The sequence below is a fragment of the Artemia sp. Qi Xiang Cuo genome, chromosome 2, assembly GCF_049724085.1.
Source record: "Artemia sp. Qi Xiang Cuo chromosome 2, ASM4972408v1, whole genome shotgun sequence".
In the NCBI taxonomy this organism is placed as follows: Eukaryota; Metazoa; Arthropoda; class Branchiopoda; order Anostraca; family Artemiidae; genus Artemia; species Artemia sp. Qi Xiang Cuo.
This window is the reverse complement of record NC_142795.1, coordinates 9,825,494-9,845,699: the sequence shown is the minus strand read 5'-3', so window position 1 is coordinate 9,845,699 and position 20,206 is coordinate 9,825,494. Positions and strand designations below refer to the sequence as shown.

At 36.8% G+C, this 20,206-nt stretch overlaps 1 protein-coding gene across 1 annotated transcript in view; it reads left to right on the top strand.

Moving 5' to 3' along the window:
* The window catches only part of beag (IC cytokine homolog beag), a 62,470-nt gene that overhangs the window by 13,868 nt on the left and 28,396 nt on the right, over positions 1-20,206 (top strand). The window contains exons 2-3 of the mRNA XM_089099070.1: positions 13,862-14,029; positions 17,058-17,228. Of these exons, the coding sequence (XP_088955196.1) occupies positions 13,862-14,029; positions 17,058-17,228 (339 nt within the window). The remainder of the gene's footprint in view (positions 1-13,861; positions 14,030-17,057; positions 17,229-20,206) is intronic.

Below are 20,206 nucleotides of genomic sequence, written 5' to 3'. Positions count from 1 at the left end.
AGGTTTTTTTTTTTTTTTTACCAAAATTACCATTCATCGCATTTTTTAAGTGTAGGCTATTCAAATTTTATCCAAAATTGAAATTGCGAATTTAAACATAGGACGGTACTAATGAATGTACTATTATTGATTTATACATTTTAAAAGCAATTCACCAGGGATTTAAGGGACCGTTAGCTCAAATTATGTCTTGGTTAAGCCTGGGTATGATTTGGAAAACAATCAGAAACTAAATAAAAAATAGCTTTTCAACTGAAAACAAGGAACAGATTTGAAACCTATTTGAACAGATTATTCTTTATTTGAAGGGGGTTGTTTCCTCCTTAGCTCCATACTCTTTACTATGAAGTTTGGCTTTTTTCCAAATTTTCAAAGAAAATTTGCACATGGAAAAGAAATTCAAAGCACAAAAAACTTTTGTTTAATGAGCAAGGTGTTGATAAGGAGGTAATCCCCCTTACATACAGAGTAATTTATATTTGTTTTAAGTTTTAAACTCACTCCATACGTTAGTTGTAAAACGTTTTCTATTTGTCTAATTAAATTTCATGTATCTGTAAAATTTTATGAATACAATACTTTTGGTAACACAGAAAAAAAATCAATATTTCAATGATCTCTGTTTCGATTTTGATGGGTAACCAAACATTTCGTGGTAGCGAACTGTAAGTAAGGAGCAACCCGGCTCCATTGTAACCGAAACTCTAAAAGAACGGAATTTCGACACCAATAGATATACCAAAAGAATTGGCTTATTATGCTGATTCCAAATATATGAGTTTCTTTAAGTCTTACCCATCAAAAGCTACGAGCCTGAGAAAATTTGTCTGATTTTCGAAAAAAGGGGGAAAGACCCCCTTGAAGTCAGAGAATTTTAATGAAAATCACACCTTCAGATTCTGCGTATCAAAGAATCCTGCTGTAGAGGTTTCAGGCGCATATCTGCTTGTATCGCCCCAGGGGTGATCGTATCGACCCGGTGAGCCTAGAACGTCGGGAGAGGGCCCATTCTAACGGAAATTAAAAGTTCTAGTGCCTTTACTAAGTGACCAAAAAATTGGAGGGCAACTAGGCCCCCTCCCACGCCTCTTTCCCAAAATTGTCCGATCAAGAAATTGAGATAGCTTTTTTTTCAGCATAGCTGAAAGGCCCAATGACTATGTCTTTGGAGATAAAATGACCCCCTCCAGCCCCTGGGGAAAGGTTTTTAAGTTATAAAATATGCCCATTGTTTTATTTGTAATTGGGAAGTATGCATACATTTTTCGGGTGGGGAGGGAGGACGAATTTTCTGCTGGGAGTATTATTCGCGGGGAGAATTTTCCCTGGAAAGGGAAGTTTCCAGGGGGTGAACTTTTCAGAGGAAATTATACACTGGGTGAATTTGTCAGAATTCCTATACGACTTTTCTTTATGTCTTGCTTTCTCTTTACCGATGCAATTTTATGCCTGGAGATGTTAAGGGTAATTGTCCGGGGTAAATTTTCGCCAAGATTGAATTGTCCTGAGGATATTTCTGTGGAAGGGGGATTTTTCCGTGGAGGTGCCAGGTGCCCTGGCGTTATTTAGAAAAAAGATCAGAAATTAAGTAAAAAAACAATTTTTTTCAACTGAAAGTAAGAAGCAACATTAAAACTTAACACGAACAGAAATTATTCTCTATATGAGGTAGGTTGCCCCCTCCTCAACACCTCACTCTTTGCGCCAAATTTTAAATTTTGTCCCAGTTCTTTAAAAATGACTCCTGAAACACAAGGGTCGTTTAATTGGAACAATAAGTAACTTTTTTTAAAGTGCCAAAAAATTGTTGCGTGAAGAGTGATGTGTTGAGGAGGGGGGCAACCCCCATCATATGCGTAATGATTTCTGTTCGTTTTAGGTTTCAATGTTGCTCCTTGCTTTCAGTTGAAAAGACTTGTTTTTTTTTATTTAATGAAGCTTAGAGACAAACATTTTTCTAAAGGCAATGGAAAAAGTATGTCAATTATAGTAAAAGAACGGTATATAAAAATGAAAAAAGCAAGTAATTACAAAAATACACAAAACCAAAGCCTACTTACAGAAACTAAGATATAAACTCCAAGTATTCAGTTATCAGAGGCAACGCTATAGCGTTGCCTATAGTAAAGGTCATACGGCTCCAATGTTTTATTATTATTAATTAAAAAAAAACTTTCCGAAAAATAAGTTTTTCAAAGAAAAGTAAAGGCCATTTTAAACTTAAGCTCAGGAGATACAAATACCTGTTAAAATTCAAACTCAAAACGACCAGAAATTACTATTAAAGTATAAATGAAACCCAGAACGATCATAAAGTAAACAAACACTAATTGCAAAAAACATACAACAATTGACACTGTAATTGATTAAATAGATCTTAAAACGATTAATGCCGAGCTTTAACATGAAAATCAAGATTATAACAAAAACAAATATCTTCGTAATGAAGTATAAATGAAATACAAAAAGAACAGAAATTAGATAAACAATCAATGCAAACAAATATACAATATATATTAATGTAAATGAATAAATAAATCTTATAGCGAGTGAAACTTAAATTGAATATGCAAATCAAGTTTGAATCGAATAAAAATAACTACAAACAAGAGTTGAACAAAATGGCTATCTCAAAATTTTGATTGGATGTGTTTGGGGGAATGATTGGTGGGGGGGGGGGGCTAGATGCCCTCCAATCACTTTCGACTATTAAAAATGGCACTAGCCCTTTGAATTTCCAATCGAATGTGCCTGATTTGAAGTTTCTACGAAAACGCCTTCTATAAAAACCGTATATGCCCCCAGGGCATAACTTAAAACCCTTGCCCTGAGGGTTGTGGGGGAGTGTCCTCCTCAAAAATATATTTTCAATCTGGAAATCAACTATGCTGAACAAAAATGGCTATCTAAAAATTTGGATTGGATGTGTTTGGGGGAATAATAGGCGTAGGGGGGGGGGCCTGCTAGTTGCCCTCCAATCACTTTTGACTATTAAAAAGGGCACTAGCCCTTTAATTTCCAATCGAATGAACCTGTTTTGAAGTTTCTACGATAACGCCTTCTATAAAAAACCTTATATGCCCCCAGGGCATAACTTAAAACCCTTGCCCTGAGGGTTGTGGGGGAGTGTCATCCTCAAAAATATATTTTCAATCTGGAATACAACTATGCTGAACAAAAATGGCTATCTCAAAATTTTTATTGGATGTGTTTGGGGGAATAATAGGCGTAGGGGAGGGGGGCTGCTAGTTGCCCTCCAATCACTGTTGACTATTAAAAAGGGCACTATCCCTTTGAATTTCCAATCGAATGAGCCTTTTTTGAAGTTTCTATGAAAACGCCATCTATAAACACCTTAACTTAAAACCCTTGCCCTGAGGGTTGTGGGGGATTGTCCTCCTCAAAAACAGGTTTTCTATCTGAAAATAAACTATGCTGAACAAAATGGCTATCTCAAAATTTTGATTGGATGTGTTTGGGGGACTGATGGGCGCAGGGGGAGGGGGCTAGTTGCCCTCCAATCACTTTCGACTATTAAAAAGGGCACTATCCCTTTGAATTTCCAATCGAATGAGCCTTTTTTGAAGTTTCTACGACAAAGCCTTCTATAAAAACCTTATATGCCCCCAAGGCATATCTTAAAACCCTTGCCCCGAAGGTTGTGGGGGAGTGTCCTCCTCAAAAACATATGTTTTCTATGGAAATGAACTGTGCTGAACAAAATGGCTATCTCAGAATTTTGATTGGATGTTAGTCGGGGAACGATGTGCGTGGGGGGGGGGGGCTAGTTGCACTCCAATCAATTTCGACTATAAAAAAGGACACTATCCCTTTAATTTCCAATCGAATGAGCATGTTTTGAAGTTTCTACGACAACGCCTTCTATAAAAAAACCTTATATTCCCCCAGGGCATACCTTAAAACCCTTGCCCAGAGGGCTGTGGGGGAGTGTCCTCCTCAAAAATATATTTTCTATGCGGAAATCACCTACGCTGAACAAAATGACTATCTCAAAATTGTGATTGGTTGGGTTGGGGGAAATGATAGGCGGGGGGGGGGGAGGGGGCTAGTTACACTCCAATCAATTTCGACCAGTAAAAAGGGCCCTAGCTCTTTAATTTCCAATCGAATGAGCATGTTTTGAAGTTTCTACGACAACGCCTTGTATAAAAACCTTATATGCCCCAGGGCATAACTTAAAACCCTTGCCCTGAGGGTGGTGGGGGAGTATCCGCCTCAAAAATATTTTTTCTATCCGAAAATCAGTTCAGCTGAACATAATGGCTATTTGCATATATGTATGGTGTGGGTGTGGTGGAATCATGGGCATGAGGGGCAAGTTGCTCTCCAATTATTTACGATAATCAAAGAGGGCACTAGAACTTTGAATTTCCAATCGAATGAGCCTGTTTTGAAGTTTCTACGACAACGCCTTCTATAAAAACCTTATATGCCCCCAGGGCATAACTTAAAACCCTTTCCCTCAGGGTTGTGGGGGAGTGTCCTCCTCAAAAATATATTTTCTATCTGGAAATCAACTACGCTGAACAAAATGGCTATGTCAAAATTTTGATTGGATGTGTTTGGGGAAATGATGGGCGTGGAGGGGGAGGGGGCTAGTTACGCTCCAATCACTTTCGACTATTAAAAAGGGCACTAGCTCTTTAATTTCCAATTGAATGAGCCTTTTTTGAAGTTTCTATGGCAACGCCTTCTATAAAAACCTTATATGACCCCAGGGCATAACTTAAAACCCTTGCCCTGAGGGTTGGGGGGGAGTATCCTCCTCAAAAATATATTTTCTATGTGGAAATCAACTACGCTGAACAAAATGGCTATCTCAAAATTTTGATGGGATTTGTTTGGGGAAATGATAGGCGTGGGGGGGGGCTAGTTACACTCCAATCACTTTCTACTATTAAAAAGGGCACTAGCCCTTTAATTTCCAATCAAATGAGCCTGTTTTGAAGTTTCTATGACAACGCCTTCTATAAAAACCTTATATGCCCCCAGGGCATAACTTAAAACCATTGCCCTGAGGGTTGTGGGGGAGTGTCCTCCTCACAAATATATTTTCTATCTGGAAATCAAGTACGCTGAACAAATGGCTATCTGAAAATTTTGATTGGATGTGTTTGGGGAAATGATGGGCTTGGGGGGAGGGGGGGCTAGTTACACTCCAATCACTTTCGACTATTAAAAAGGGCACTAGCCCTATAATTTCCAATCAAATGAGCCTGTTTTGAAGTTTCTACGACAACGCCTTCTATAAAAACCTTATATGCCCCCAGGGCATAACTTAAAACCCTTGCCCTGAGGGTTGTGGGGGAGTGTCCACCTCAAAAAAATATTTTCTGTCTGGCAATCAACTGCGCTGAACAAAATATCTCTCTGAAAATTTTCATTGGATGTGTTTGGGAAATTGATGGGCGTGGGGGGGAGGGGGGCTAGTTATACTTCAATCACTTTCGACTGTTAAAAAGGGCACTAGCTCTCTATTTTCCAATCGAATGAGCCTGTTTTGAAGTTTCTACGACAACGCCTTCTGTAAAAACCTTATATGCCCCCAGGGCATAACTTAAAACCCTTGCCCTGAGGGTTGTGGGGCAGTATCCTCCTCAAAAATATATTTTCTATCTGGAAATCAACTACGCTGAACAAAATGGTTATCTCAAAATTTTGTTTGGATGTGTTTGGGGGAATGATGGGCGTGGGGAGGGGGGCTAGTTGCCTTCCAATCATTTTCGACTATCAAAAAGGGCACTAGAGAACTCTCGATTTCCAATTGAATGAGCCCCCTTTGAAGCTTCTACGACGACCCCTTCCATATGAAGTGCCTCTGGGAAAAAAAAAATAATAATAATAAAACATCGGAGCCGTATGGCCTTTACTATAGGCAACGCTACCGCGTTGCCTCTGATTATTATTTATTTATCATTTTTTTCCCCAGAGGCACTTCATATGAAAGGGGTCGTTGTAGAAACTTCAATGGGGGCTCATTCAAATGGAAATCGAGTGTTCTAGTGCCTTTTTTAAGGGTCAAAAGTGATTGGAGGGCAACAAGCCCCCCACGTGCCCATCATTCCCCCAAACACATCCCATCAAAATTTTGAGATAGCCATTTTGTTCAGCGTAGTTGATTTCCTGATAGAAAATATGTTTTTGAGGATGACACTCTCACAACCCTCAGGGCAAGGGTTTTAAGTTTTACCCTGGGTGCATATAAGGTTTTTTATAGAAGACGTTGTCGTAGAAACTTCAAAAAAGGCTCATTCGATTTGAAATTCAAAGGTCTAGTGCCCTTTTTAATAGTCGAAAGTGATTGGTGGGCAACCAGCCCCCCCCCACGCACATCATTTCCCCAAACACATCCAATCAAAATTTGGAGATAGCCATTTTGTTCAGCGTAGTTGATTTCCAGATAGCAAATATGTTTTTGAGGAGGGCACTCCCCCACAACCCTCAGGGCAAGGGTTTTAAGTTATGCCCTAGAGGCATATAAGGTTTTTATAGAAGGCGTTGTCGTAGAAACTTCAAAACGGCTCATTCGATTGGAAATTCAAAGGGCTAGTGCTCTTTTTAATAGTTTAAAGGGATTGGAGTGCAACTAGTCTCCCCCCCCCCCACGCCCGGCATTCCCCCAAACACATCCAATCAAAATTTCAAGATAGCTATTTTGTTCAGCGTAGTTGATTTCCAGATAGAATATGTGTTTTTGAGGAGGACACTTCCCCACAACCCTCAGGGCAAGGGTTTTAAGTTATGCCCTGGGGGCATGTAAGGTTTTCATAGAAAGCATTGTCGTAGAAACTTCAAAAAGGGCTCATTCGATTGGAAATTTAAAGGGCCAGCGCCTTTTTTAATAGTCGAAAGTCATTGGAGGGCAACTAGCCCCCCCCCCACGTCCATCATTCCCCCAAACACATCCAATCAAAATTTTGAGATAGGCATTTTGTTCGGCGTAGTTGATTTCCTGATAAAAAATATTTTTTTGAGGAGGACACTCCCCCACAACCCTCAAGGCAAGGCTTTAAGTTATTTCCTGGGGGCATATAAGGTTTTTTATAGAAGGGGTTGTCGTAGAAACTTCAAAAAAGGCTCATTCGGTTGGAAATTCAAAGGGTTAAAGGGCTAGTGCCCTTTTTAATAGTCGAAAGTGATTTGAGGGCAAGTAAACCCCCTCTCACGCCCATCTTTTCCCCAAACACATCCAATCAAAATTTTGAGACAGCCATTTTATTAAGTTCTGAAAATTAGGTCTTTGAGGATGACAACTCCCCCACAGCCCTCAGGGCAAAGGTTGTAAGTCATGCCCTTGGGCTTGACTTCAGAAAGGGCTCATTTGATTGGAATTTTAAATGGCTAGTTCCCCTTTTAATAGTCGAAAGTAATTCTAAGGCAACTGGCACCCCTTCCACGCCCACCATTTCCCCAAACACATCCAATTAAAATTGTGATGTAGCCATTTTTTTCAACCTAGTTGAAAGTTCTGGAAATTATATGTTTTAGCAGGACATTCCCCCCATAGTCTTCAGGGGCAAAGGTGATAAGTTATGCCTTGGGGGCATATATGGTTCTTATGGAAGGAATGCTCGTATAAACTTCAGAGAGGGCTCATTTGATTGGAAATTGAAAGTTTTAAATCACTTTTTAGTCGTCAAAAGATATTGAAGGGTATAAATATTTGTAATATAATCCGTTTTCAGTTAAGCGCCAATGACGCAGTAGGCTTTTGGTTTTTATTTAAAGTTAGGAAAGGAGGCAGTATCCAAACACTTGCTTGTAGGGAAACTATATTCGTCTTTAACAACTTTAAAAAGAGCTAATAAATTAAACTGAATATTGAGATGTATAATGATATTAATTGCCGAAAGCTCATCAGTTCAAAATGTTACTATAATTTTAATGTTTATTTTCAATATTAAGTACAAAAGAAAATATTTGTCATAAAATTTGTTTTATGATTGCAAAAAATTTCAAGTTATTAAAAATTCTTTATTTCAAAATCAAACTTAAAAAAAATTTAAATATTCATCAAAGTATCAAAACTGATATCAAAGTAAAAAAAATGGGTTTGTGTCAACCTCGGAGTTTTTATTATCTGATGTTTGAACTATTTTTAACAAAATTTTTATAGGATGGGTTTGGGGAAAAAGGGAGTGAGGGGACTAGATTAAGCTTCGGTCTCTTTTGACCCTTTAAAAGTGAGCTAGAACTTTCAATTTCCAATCAAATGAGCCCTCTAGGAATTTCATACGAACATTCCTTCCATAACAACCATATATGCCCCAGGGCATAATTTACAACGTCTACCCCCGGCCCTGGGGGTCTGTGTCGACACCGGAGTTTTTTGTTATCAGAACTTTGAACTATTTTTAACAAAACGTCTATCTCAAAATTTTTATCTGATGCATTTAGGGCGTGATGGAGGGGGGCTAGTTGCCCTGCGATCGCTATTGACTCTTAAAAAGTGAACGAGGACTTTCAATTTCAAATCAAATGAGCCCTCTCCGAAGTTTATACCAGCATCCCTTCCATAATAACTATATATGCCCCTAGAGCATTACTCATAACGCCTGCCTCCGGGCCTTGGCGGGTTCTGTCGAGACAGGAATGTTTGTTATCTGACCTTTGAACTTTTTTTAATGAAATAGCTATTATAAAAAGTTTATCAGATGGGCTTGGGGAAAAAAGGGTGTGTGGCAGGGGGGGGGGCTAGTTGCCCACGGATGTCTTTTGACTCTTAAAGATTTAACTAGAGCTTTCAATTTCCAATCAAATGAGCCCCCTCTGAAGTTTATACGAGCATCCCTTTCATAAGAACCATATACGCCCAAAGGACAACACTTACAACGCCTATCCCCCGGGGTATGGGGGGCGTTTTTGTTATCTATTTTTTGAACAATTTCCAAAACACTGGCTATCTCAAAATTTGTAGCGGACGGGGTTGGGGAAAAAAGAGCGTGGGGGAGGGGCTAGTTTAACTCTCTTTTCGATTAAAAAGTAAACAGGAATACTTAAGTTCCAATTAAAGGAGACACCTCTAAAGTTTTTACAAGCGCCCATTTTATAGGAACATTGATAACCCTTAAGGGATAACATGGAACAGCTTCCTTGGATACTGGGAGGATGTCTTAAAACCAGATTTTTTTCTTATCCGACCTTTGAACGATCTTTAACGGAACTTCGGTTTCTAAAATTTCATCAGATGGATTTTGAAAAAGAAGGCGTGGGGGGGGGGCTAGCTGCCCTCGGATCTCTTTGGACTATTACAAAGTTAGCTCGAACTTTTAATCTTCAATCAAATGAGCCCTCTCTTTAGTTAGTACAGGCATCTCTTTCACAAAAGTCATATATGCCCCAGGCTATAAGTTGCAACGTCTGTTCCCGGACCCGTAGGGATTGTGTCGGCCGCTGATTTTTTGTTATCTAAATTTTGAGCAATTTTTAAATTAATGGCATTCTCAAAATTTTGATGGGATGCATTTGGGGAAAAAGGGAAGTGGGAGGGGGGGCTAGTTGCCCTCCAATCTCTTTTGAATCTAAAAAACTGAACCAGAACTTCTAATTTCCAATCATAAGAGCCATATCTGAATTTTTTACGAGCACCCCTTCAATAGGAACCATATATTCCCCCAGGGCATAATTTACAACACCTGCCCTCGGGCCCTGGGGGGCTGTGTTGACCCCTGAGTTTTCGTTGTATGGTCCTTGAACTATTAAAAAAAAACTATCTCAAAGTTCTTATTGGATGGGTTTGAGGAAAAAGGCCGTGGAGGGGGGGGCTAGGTGCCCTCCAATCTTTTTTGACTCTTATGAAAGTAAACTAGAACTTTCAATTTCCAATCAAATGAGCCCTCTTTGAAGTTAATACGAGCCTCCCTTCCATAAGACTCATATATGGCCCGAGGGCATAACTTACAAAGCCTGCCCCCGGGCCCCGGTGGATTGTGTCGACGCCGGAATTTTTGTTACATGATCTTTGAACAATTTTTTTTTAACAAAATAGCTATCTTAAAAATTGTATTGGATGCATTTGAGAAAAAAGGGTTTGGGGGGGGGGGAGCTGGGTACCCTTCAATATCATTTGACGACTAAAAAGTGATTTAAAACTTTCAGGCACATAATAATTTATAATTCAAAAATTTAAAAGCCAAGTATTTCTGATTGCAAAATAAAATCTCTTAGATGCGAGATTGACTATGTCCAAGCTTTCAATTTGTACTTAGTGTTTAAGCACTGGAATAACCAAACGACACAGCAATATTAGGGGTGTTTTACCCCCTTTTCTATATCAATGCACTTTTTTTTGCTTATAACATTTGAAGGGTAGCTTTTCTCATATCAAGTGTCTAGTCGCTTGATTGACTTTTCAGTTTGTACTGTTGTACAGCTGTACATCATAAAGGTAATATCTTAATGGTTATTGCTGATTACTCCCCCCCCCCCTGGACACTTTACCCAGAGAAAATTTCTCTCCGTAGATATTTACCCCACGGGCAAAATTGAGCAGCCAAAAGGAAAGTATGACAAATAAAAAGAACAAAGAAAAGATGGACTAAACATTTTTGCACACAAATTATTTGAGGGGAGGGGAAAACTGACTTAGTTGGACTCCATGGCCTGAGCGTTTTCTCAGTTGATGATATTAATGTTTATGGGTAGCCTGCCTGCTGGTCAACAAGCCAACTTGTTAAGTCTGCAATACAGAGCCTATGATGAGAATAGGTCTTCTATTATTGCAGAAATGTTTTAAATTTGCCGTTTCCTTTCTATTTAATATAAAAACACTAGTTCTTGGAACTTCGAGTGGCAAGGGAGAGTGAGGAACCCCTCAATGAATGTGTTGTAGACTGCGATCTGCACTATAAAAGATTTGGGAAGGAAGCATAGAAATAAGTGAGTTTTTTTCACGATACCTTTTTTTGTTTCCATACTCCATCATTTTAAAGTATAGGATAACAGGTCACCTCACTTCTGACTTATTGACTGAATTAACTATGTCCATCTTTGATTTTATTTTAAATTTCAATCCCTTGTGATGCTAATTCAGGGTACAGATGAATTCATTTGTCTCTTAATCTGATCAATCTGAATATACGAATTCATGACAATGATTTTTTAATTCTGTTTTGTATGCAAATAATGTTTTAATTAAGGAAATTGGACTGAAATAGTTGCATTGAAGGATAGATGGAAAGAAAGAAAGAAAATACACTGAGCGCAATAAGGGAAACATGAAAGAGACAAAATCATTGCTGTCACATCTCAAGGTCGTAGCTGATATCTTTACATTTGTGACGTAATTGCTAATCATTTGCTAAGCTGTTCTAAAAGGAATGATCATCAGGGCAACGCAGATCAGGCATATTGAAGATCCCTGCTAATAAACCCTTTAGGAACACCTTCCATGGGCGCCGGCAGGGGGTGGGGGCATGCCCATGGAAACTTGGGACTATAAAATAATTATAAGGAAACCAAAGGAAAGAGAGCAGAATAGGGGAAAACAATAGAAAAAACGTGTATTGCCCCATTGTTGGCTGCCTGCCAATAGATTTTGACCCTTAATAAAGAAAATATAGGTTCTAATTTTTGACTGAGTGACCCCTTTCGAGTTTTCAAGAAACTTTTTTTCTATATAAATTGGTTGGAGTAAAAAAAAAAAAAAAAAAAAAAAAAAAAATCAAATTCTTCATAGTAATGAATGGTAAGTAAACGGAATGCTAGGAATTTCTGTATTTTTCCCTCAACGCGTACGTTTTTGGTGTTTTATTATTTTTTCAGGAGTGATTGTATTTATCTAGTTGTCACTTTGAAAAAAAAATTAATTTTTTAAAGTTACGAAATATAAAGGTGTCAAATATATTGGTTTTTGATATTCAAAATTAAAATAAAAATACGGAATTAAAAATTGTATTTGATTTTCTTAATCTTAGTTTTAATGTTTTACTTTGAACAAACTACTTTGATAATGGGTTACTTTTTATAAATACTGAGTCTAAAGGCATTAAATATTTGAACTAAGTCAGTTTTCCCCTCCCCTCAAATAATTTGTGTGCAAAAATGTTTAGTCCATCTTTTCTTTGTTCTTTTTATTTGTCATACTTTCCTTTTGGCTGCTCAATTTTGCCCGTGGGGTAAATATCTACGGAGAGAAATTTTCTATGGGGACAGTGTCCAGGGGGGGGGGGAGTAAACAGCAATAACCATTAAGATATTACCTTTATGATGTACAGCTGTACAACAGTACAAACTGAAAAGTCAATCAAGCGACTAGACACTTGATATGAGAAAAGCTACCCTTCAAATGTTATAAGCAAAAAAAAAATTGTATTGATATAGAAAAGGGGTTAAAACATCCCTAATATTGCTCTGTCGTTTGGTTATTCCAGTGCTTAAACACTAAGTACAAATTGAAAGCTTGGACATAGTCAATCTCGCATCTAAGAGATTTTATTTTGCAATCAGAAATACTTGGCTTTTAAATTTTTGAATTATAAATTATTATGTGCCTGTTTTTGTACTCTGTCTTTTCTCTTTAATTGTTTTTTTTAGCGCATTAAATAAAAAAAACGAATTCTTTAACTGAAAGTAAAGAATAACATTAAAACTTACAATGAACAGAAATTATTCTGTATATGATGGGTTTGCCTTCTCCTCAACACCCCTCTTTTCGTGCTAGAATATTTATGCACATTTAAAATTCTTTTCCTTATTTTAATTAAACAGTCCTTGTGTTTTAGGAGTCGTTCTTTAAGAATTAGGCCCCCCTCATATACGGAATAATTTCTGTTCGTTATAAGTTTTATTGTTGTTCCTTACTTTCAGTTGAAGAAACTTTTTTGTTCAGTTTCTTAGAGTATTTTAAATAACACCGGGAAACCCACCTCCCCCTCCATGGAAATTCCTCCCTCCAGGAAAAATTCCTTTATGGAAAGTTCCCCCGCATAAAATGCCTCCTCCCTTGTGGAATTACTCCCAGAGAATTCCTTCCTTGCTGCAAATTCCCCCCAGAAAATTTCTTCCACGCAATTCGGCCTGAAATTCTCCTTAATATGCTTTCACTCGAAAAAAGACTTGTTTTTATTTAATTTCTGATCGTTTTTTTGTTCATACCGAAAATTCCCCCTGTGTAAAATTTCCCTTTGGAAGCTCACCCCCAGAAATTTTCTCCCAATAGAAAATCTCCCCACTGAAGAATGTCTCTATACTTCCCAATAACTAATACTGTGTGTAAACAACGTGCAAGATTTTATAGATTGCAGCAGCTCTTTCCCTGGGGGCTGACTTTGGGGAAAAGAGTTGCATGGGAGGGGGACTAGTTGCCCTCCAATCTTTTTGGTCACTTAAAACGACGCTAAAAATATTAATTTCCTTCAAATGAGACCTCTCCCGATGTTCTTGGGCCATTGGTTTGGCACCATCGCTTCTGGGAAAAAGCACGCATCTGTGATCTTTCTTCTTAAAAAAAAAAACTACAAAATTCCACAGTAGGATTTAGGATTTTTTCCAATGGCAAAGGGTCCAAAAGGTCAAAAGTTCGATCTTGTAAATTTTTCAAATTCTCTGGGGGGGGGGGTCCTTTTGTTTTTCAAGCATGCATATAGTTGTATATATCCAGTGCGTTAGGGCCAATCAGAGAGTTTATCTAAAGGAGCTGTTTTCTGGTGCTTTTAGAGTGTTGTTTCCCTAAATATCTGATTTTGCATATTTTAACATCCTTCTCTACAGAAATTGTATGGGGACGAATACCCCGCCCCCCCCCCCCATTTCTGTATATGTACAGTTGTGCTAACATGAAGCTCCTATCTCTCATTATTCCTCGTGTGCTTTTATTTATTGAATATTACACCCATTTCAGCCATAAACTTACCAATGAAGATTTTCGTAAGCTTCTTATGACCCCAAGAGCTCCTAGCGGATCAACCATAACTTCTACACCCGCTTCATCTACTAAAGAAAGACTACAAGATGTACCGTCTGGAAATAGTGAGACCAGTAAAGCTGAAGCTAGGAGAAGGAAAAAACTGTAAGATATCAATTTGGTTTATTTTCCCTAATGTTCAGTTCCGACACATAGCAATTTTTGGAATTAAGAGCAGATGCTTTGAATTTCACAACTTTTTAGGGAGACATAGCTCTGAAGTATCAAGCAAAAGTGATTTATATTAATTGCTATAAATTAATATTTAATTGTTTTAACCCAACAAGTCACATTCTGTGGGCCAGATAATTTCTTTTTAATACAAAGAAAAAAAAACTATTTTAAGATCTTTTGTGTCTTAAGTGTCAGTAGACTAATTAAGCTAAGCAACTTGCATTTCAGCATTTGATGATTTTGTGAAGCTTTTTGAGTCTTGGAAAATTTGACACTTCTAGTCAGGAGCGTCCCAAGTCTCATTTCATTGGGGGGGGGGGGGTCTTCGTAAATTTTACCGATTCGCTACCTGATTTATGCCGAGTTTTCTGCAGAAATAATGAATTTTGCTAAATTTCGGCTGATTTTGCAACATTTCTGCCGAAATTTTCGCCTTCGGCTAAAATTTTACCAAATGCCAATAAATTTGGGAGGGGGCGCCACTCCCTGCCCCCCCCCCTTCGGACGCCCCTGCTTCTAGTATTTGTAACATAAGAACTTGAAGTAAGGAAGACATCTAATCTACAAAAATTAGACAGGTGTATGTGTATCTTGATGAAAGAAATTTTCACACAAAAGTTAATTGTTGTAATTGAATATTTTCTTCCTTGCTTATTTGGTTTTAACATTTCGAAAATCATTGGTCTTTTAATTGATATGTTTATTTAATCTTTGGGGGCTTGGAGTCTTAGAATTCGTTGATGTGAAATTAGTGTACAATATAGGCAAGGGATTGGTCTTCAGCCCAAATACATGTAATTTTTCCCAATATTTAACAGGACACACATAAAAGGCTCCATTTATCGATCTCTATGACGCTCTAATGAAAAGAATACAAAAAAAAACAACAAAAAACTGAACATACCAACTTTAGAAATTTCCATAGTCTATCTCTGACTTTCAAATACCATAAACAGAAGGCTATTATCGCAAGCTAAACTCAAGCTAAGAACAATGTCATCTTTTGCAAATGATACCTTTGTTTACTCAGGGTCGCTCCAAGTCTTATACATGTTTATTATTTGGTACCATAGCCACTAGTCCATATTTATGTCTGACTGTCTGGGAGAGGGGTATTAGACTTTGCCATGAGGACATGTGTCTCAGTTCATTTTTAATCTTGGTCTTTCTTGCAAATGATTGCAGTAAATTCTTCTTTCTTTTTATGTAAGTGTGTTCTCCATGAGATTATCTGCATGTACAAAAGAATTTTCAGTAGCTATCCTATTTTCGGTTCTAGGTATATTCTCCCTTGCTGCCAAAAATATCCCTCCCCTGTTGAAAATCCTCCCTGTGAAAATCCCCCTCCCCCAGAAATTTACCGCCACATGTAAAATAGAGCAGCCAAATGGAAAGTATTATAAATAAAAGAATGAAGAAGAGAAGGGATGTTATAATATTCTATCTATATTCCAAAATCTTGGCGGAATACTCGGTATAGAACATCCTATATCATTTATTTTTACGTGTTTTTAAAATCCTTTTTTCGGGAGTTTAGTTATCATAGCAGGGTAAGATAAAGGTTAAAGAAAATAATTTGAAAATATGAAATTAGTGCCAACTTTAGAAGGATTGTCCCATAATGGAAATGCACAAAGATAACAGACTGGGACAAAGAAGTACAAGTAATTACTTCCTGTTGACTTGGTCTGGTAGCAACATTTGTAGTACCGTATACCAGTTCACCCCTTGCAATCAAGAGAGCATCCACTATTCTCGCCTGAAATACCACCTAAAATAATAGGTTTTCTCGCCTAAAATACCTTTAAGAGGTGTCTTTTTTAAATTTAATAACGTGGAGTCAAAATCCAACTTAAAAACAAGAAAATTTATCATGGACATAACCATATATTCTACTTATATTTTGGAATATAAGCAGTATTATGTTCTAATTCTCTTCTTTTCTTGATTCTTTTTATTTGTCTTACTTTCTCTTTGGCAGTTCAATTTGACACGTGGGAGAGGTATTCTGAGGATAATACGGGGAATTTGCCTCAGGAGAGGGGGGGGGGGGTCTAAATATGGTCTTGGTTGAATATGGGAATCATGACAACATTTCAGGATCAGCAGATGTTCGAGAGCTGCTGAGGGCTTTCAAATTTAATCTTTCGATCCAATTTATCTTTTCTGTTGCTGCCAGGATTGCTGATGGTTGATGGTGAGCATGTAGGTGCAGATAAGATACTTATTTCAAAAAAATTCTATCACAAGCTCCGAAAGGTCGAATTCGAATTTCAGAATGAGTAAATAAAAACGGAACAAACACAAAAGCATTAAAAACAACGAAAAATAAAAGACAGGCTAAAGAATGCCGAAATTAAAATTGTAATAATGAAAATCTATTCATCAGTAATTATTTAAACTGAGGTTAGTCATAACATGTAAAAAAAGTAAAAGAAGAAATTTGGTTTCGTTTAACTGAAACTCTCAGTAATTGATGGAACTGTGATAATTACAGGAAATGACTAAAGTTTAATTGAAAATAGTAAAACACTATTCAATTGATTTTGAAATATTCTGATTTACTTCCAACAATAATAAAAATTTGTGTTCTCGCGAAAATTGACGTTGATCTACAATTGTTGATAAACAAATCTGTTTTCGCGATTGTTGATCAACAATTTGTTTGCCAGAAAAGCCTATTTTCCTACTCCATTGTTGTTAGCTAGTGTGGTCTCAGAACTTATTTATGTCTTACAGCAAGGCCGTATCCAGGGGTTAGGGGGTTTAACCCCCCCCCCCCCCCCGAAATATTTGTTTGACTCGTAAAAACTTAACAGAATTGGTTATAAACAAATTTTGTGTGCATTTTTTTAGTGTACCCCCCCCCCTCTGAAAAAATCTTTGATTAAATTCCCCCTCCCCTCCCCCTCGAAAAAAATACTGGGTACGGCCTTGTCTTACACAAACTATTTTCCAGTCTATATGCTAAGATCAAAAAGGAAGAGGAAGATCAAATGGCAGAACTGGCAAAAAAGTACCGAGATCGTGCGAGAGAAAGACGTGATGGCATCAATCCAGACTACAATCAAGCAGAAGACACAACTACAACTGGCGGTGCTTACAAAGCTGTAGCACCTGACATTCGATCGTAAGTTCAAATCTTATTTAAATCACCAATTCTAACCGAGAAGACTCCTGCAGCTGAATAAATTAATAAAGAGAGGATTTGCAAGTCTCTTTTTTATTTTGTTTTTTTATTACTGATTGTGCAAACTGTTTTACCAACTGAGGTTGATCTGATGATAAAACTGCGTAAACAGTAAAATTATGGTAATAACGTAATAATGTCGCGGCCCTCGACGCCGCAATTATAGGCACTAAATTTTTGGCGGTGCTTATAAAGTGGTAAGGCCTGGCATTGATCATAGGCTTATTCTTTATTTGAAGTCACAAATTCTAAGCAAGAAGATTCTTACACCTGAATTAGTCAAAAATAGATTTGCAGTGTCTCTTGGAGGGGGGTGGGGGCTTCCAAAGAATTTATTCAATAAAAAGAAAACGAGGTGCGACGTCATTCTTCTGACAGACTTTGCATTTTAACAACTGACTGATCATTTTATACTAATTGTTTCAACTATCAGGGTTGATCTTTCGCTAAAATTTTACCAGAAGTAAGACATTGTGACAGAAAGACATAAAGGGTGGTTTCTTTGAATGATCCAGGGTTTTCAAGATAGTATTTTGAAGTGTCAAATTTTGACAATTGGCAACGACCTCGCGACATTTCTGAATGAATTCCACCTCGCATTTTTGATTAGAAAAAAAATTCTATAAATTCCTTAAGTTGTAAGCTCCGTGCTGTAAGCAGGTTATCTGCTAATGATTAACGATAATTCATACTTCTTTCTTAATATTGAAACTACTTTCGAAATTCATACTACTTCATGGGTTGCTAAGAACCCATTGCCTTAGATGTTACGACTTATGATGCCCTTTATTTGCATTAACGATTTTTTGGTTAACTCTCAAGGAATTTAGGGCTTATAAGCTCTCAAGGAATTATATATTCTTTTTGTTTTATGAACAAGTGTAATATCTTTAAACGTCGTTTTGCTCTGTATGTTTAGAATATTATTATATACTCAGTGTCCTATACAAACCCAGTCATTACAAATAACAAAATATAAAACAATGAGGAATTAAGACAGGGGAAAAAATTTCCAAGTGAATATTTCGGCTCTATATCTAAGAGCCGTCATCAGCAAATCACGAATAAATATAAAATAAGACTTATAATAAAATACTTGACAAGAGCGCCGGCACAAAATTTCCCAGGGGTGAGGGGCAGACGCCAAAATAGCAGTGTTGGTTGGGTGACAGGGAATATATTTCAGGACATTTTTTTTTTGTAAGAATAAGTTTATTTTTAAATACTTTCAGGAAAAAAACTCTCGAATAAAAGAGCAATTAAATTGAATGAAAAATTAAAAAAAATAGAGTACATTTTAAATGACAGGGGTCCCTGGCAAAGAGATCGATTTGTTTAATCAGTAATATATTTAATTGTAATGCATTTAATATTAACAGAAAATCAAACTCAAACCAAAATTACAGAAAGATTTATTGCTTCCGCAGATTATAACAGATGTAGACTTGTCTATATGCAATTTCCTATGCCTTAGAATAGTTTACAGAAAGAATAGAGATACTAAAAAACATCCTACCTGCATAGATACCACGTTTTGATTTTATACCAGCCATACCTCTTTCATAACAGGACAATTCTCCCCCTCGAACTTAAATCACTTATATATTCAGACATTAAAAAAAATAGAATAGCGAAAGAAAAACAAAATTTAAATTTTCCTTCCAGCTGTCAAATTGACCCTCTTTCTGAGGGTAGAATTTGCACATTAGGGGGGGGTAAGCATAACGGGTCTGCATGCAAGATGTGTTTTGTACAATTATTCTGCATATTAGATATATTAGATAGATAGAACCCAAAACGAACAGAAATAACAATAAATAACCTATTCAAACTCAGAATAGCAACAATTAGCATGAATAGGGCTGACAAATAGAATAGAATACAAAAACAAAAACAAACAAGGCTGCCATGATCTTTTTTATTTATACGGAATAATGTATGCTTGTTTTAAGTTTGAATGTCACTTTTTAGTTTCAGTTGAAAACTTTTTTTTAATATAATTTCTAATTATCACCGATCTAGAGGAGATAAGATTGAGGGGTAAGGACAACTCAATTCAGATCGGTTTAAATAATATATTACGCTTAAATTACATACACTTACAAATACTTTTTAAAAATAAATTCTGACCCATAATCCATATTAATTTGACCCTCTAGGACAATCCTGTTGAGGAAACATTAAATTACAGTGTTAACTACATCAATAAGTGGCGGTCCTTCATTTGCCAGCCAGAATGAACTCAAATTGCCTCCAAACAATTCAATTTGAAACCCCAAAACAAAACTTAAATCTCAATTTTAACAGGAGAAAACAAGATCTGATATCGTTGTCAAAATTAATACTAAAATAATAAATATTTATCCATTTTCTTTTACTTTTATTCAATATCATTTTAAATCACTTACTATTACTTACTTACTTACTATTAAAAAACCCTATAAAATAACTCTATAAGTTAGAGGCTAAATTTGGCTTAATTCTGATAATTATAAAAAAAACACCCCCGAGCTCAACGTCAGGAGAATAATTCCCCACCCTAAATGGCATTCCAATAACGATCTATATATAAGTGTTTTTGTTCTTTTATCACCTTTACAAAACAGTGAGGTGACAAGTATACCAATAATTGACCAATTATATTTTTAAAAAGAGTGAAAAACCAAAACAAGCAAGGAATGAGGGTGCCAGAAAAAATCATGTCTATGTCTATTGAGGGGTAAGGATAGACAAGGATATTTACATGAATTTAACCTACGGATAAATTTTTACAAATATATGATAAAACTCCCCCTGAACTTAAATCCATTATATGTTCAGATATTAAAGAAAAGAAAAAACGAATAGAATAGAATAGACAAGTGAAAGAAAGACAAAATTTAAACTTTCCATCCAGCTGTAAAACTGACCCTCTTTCT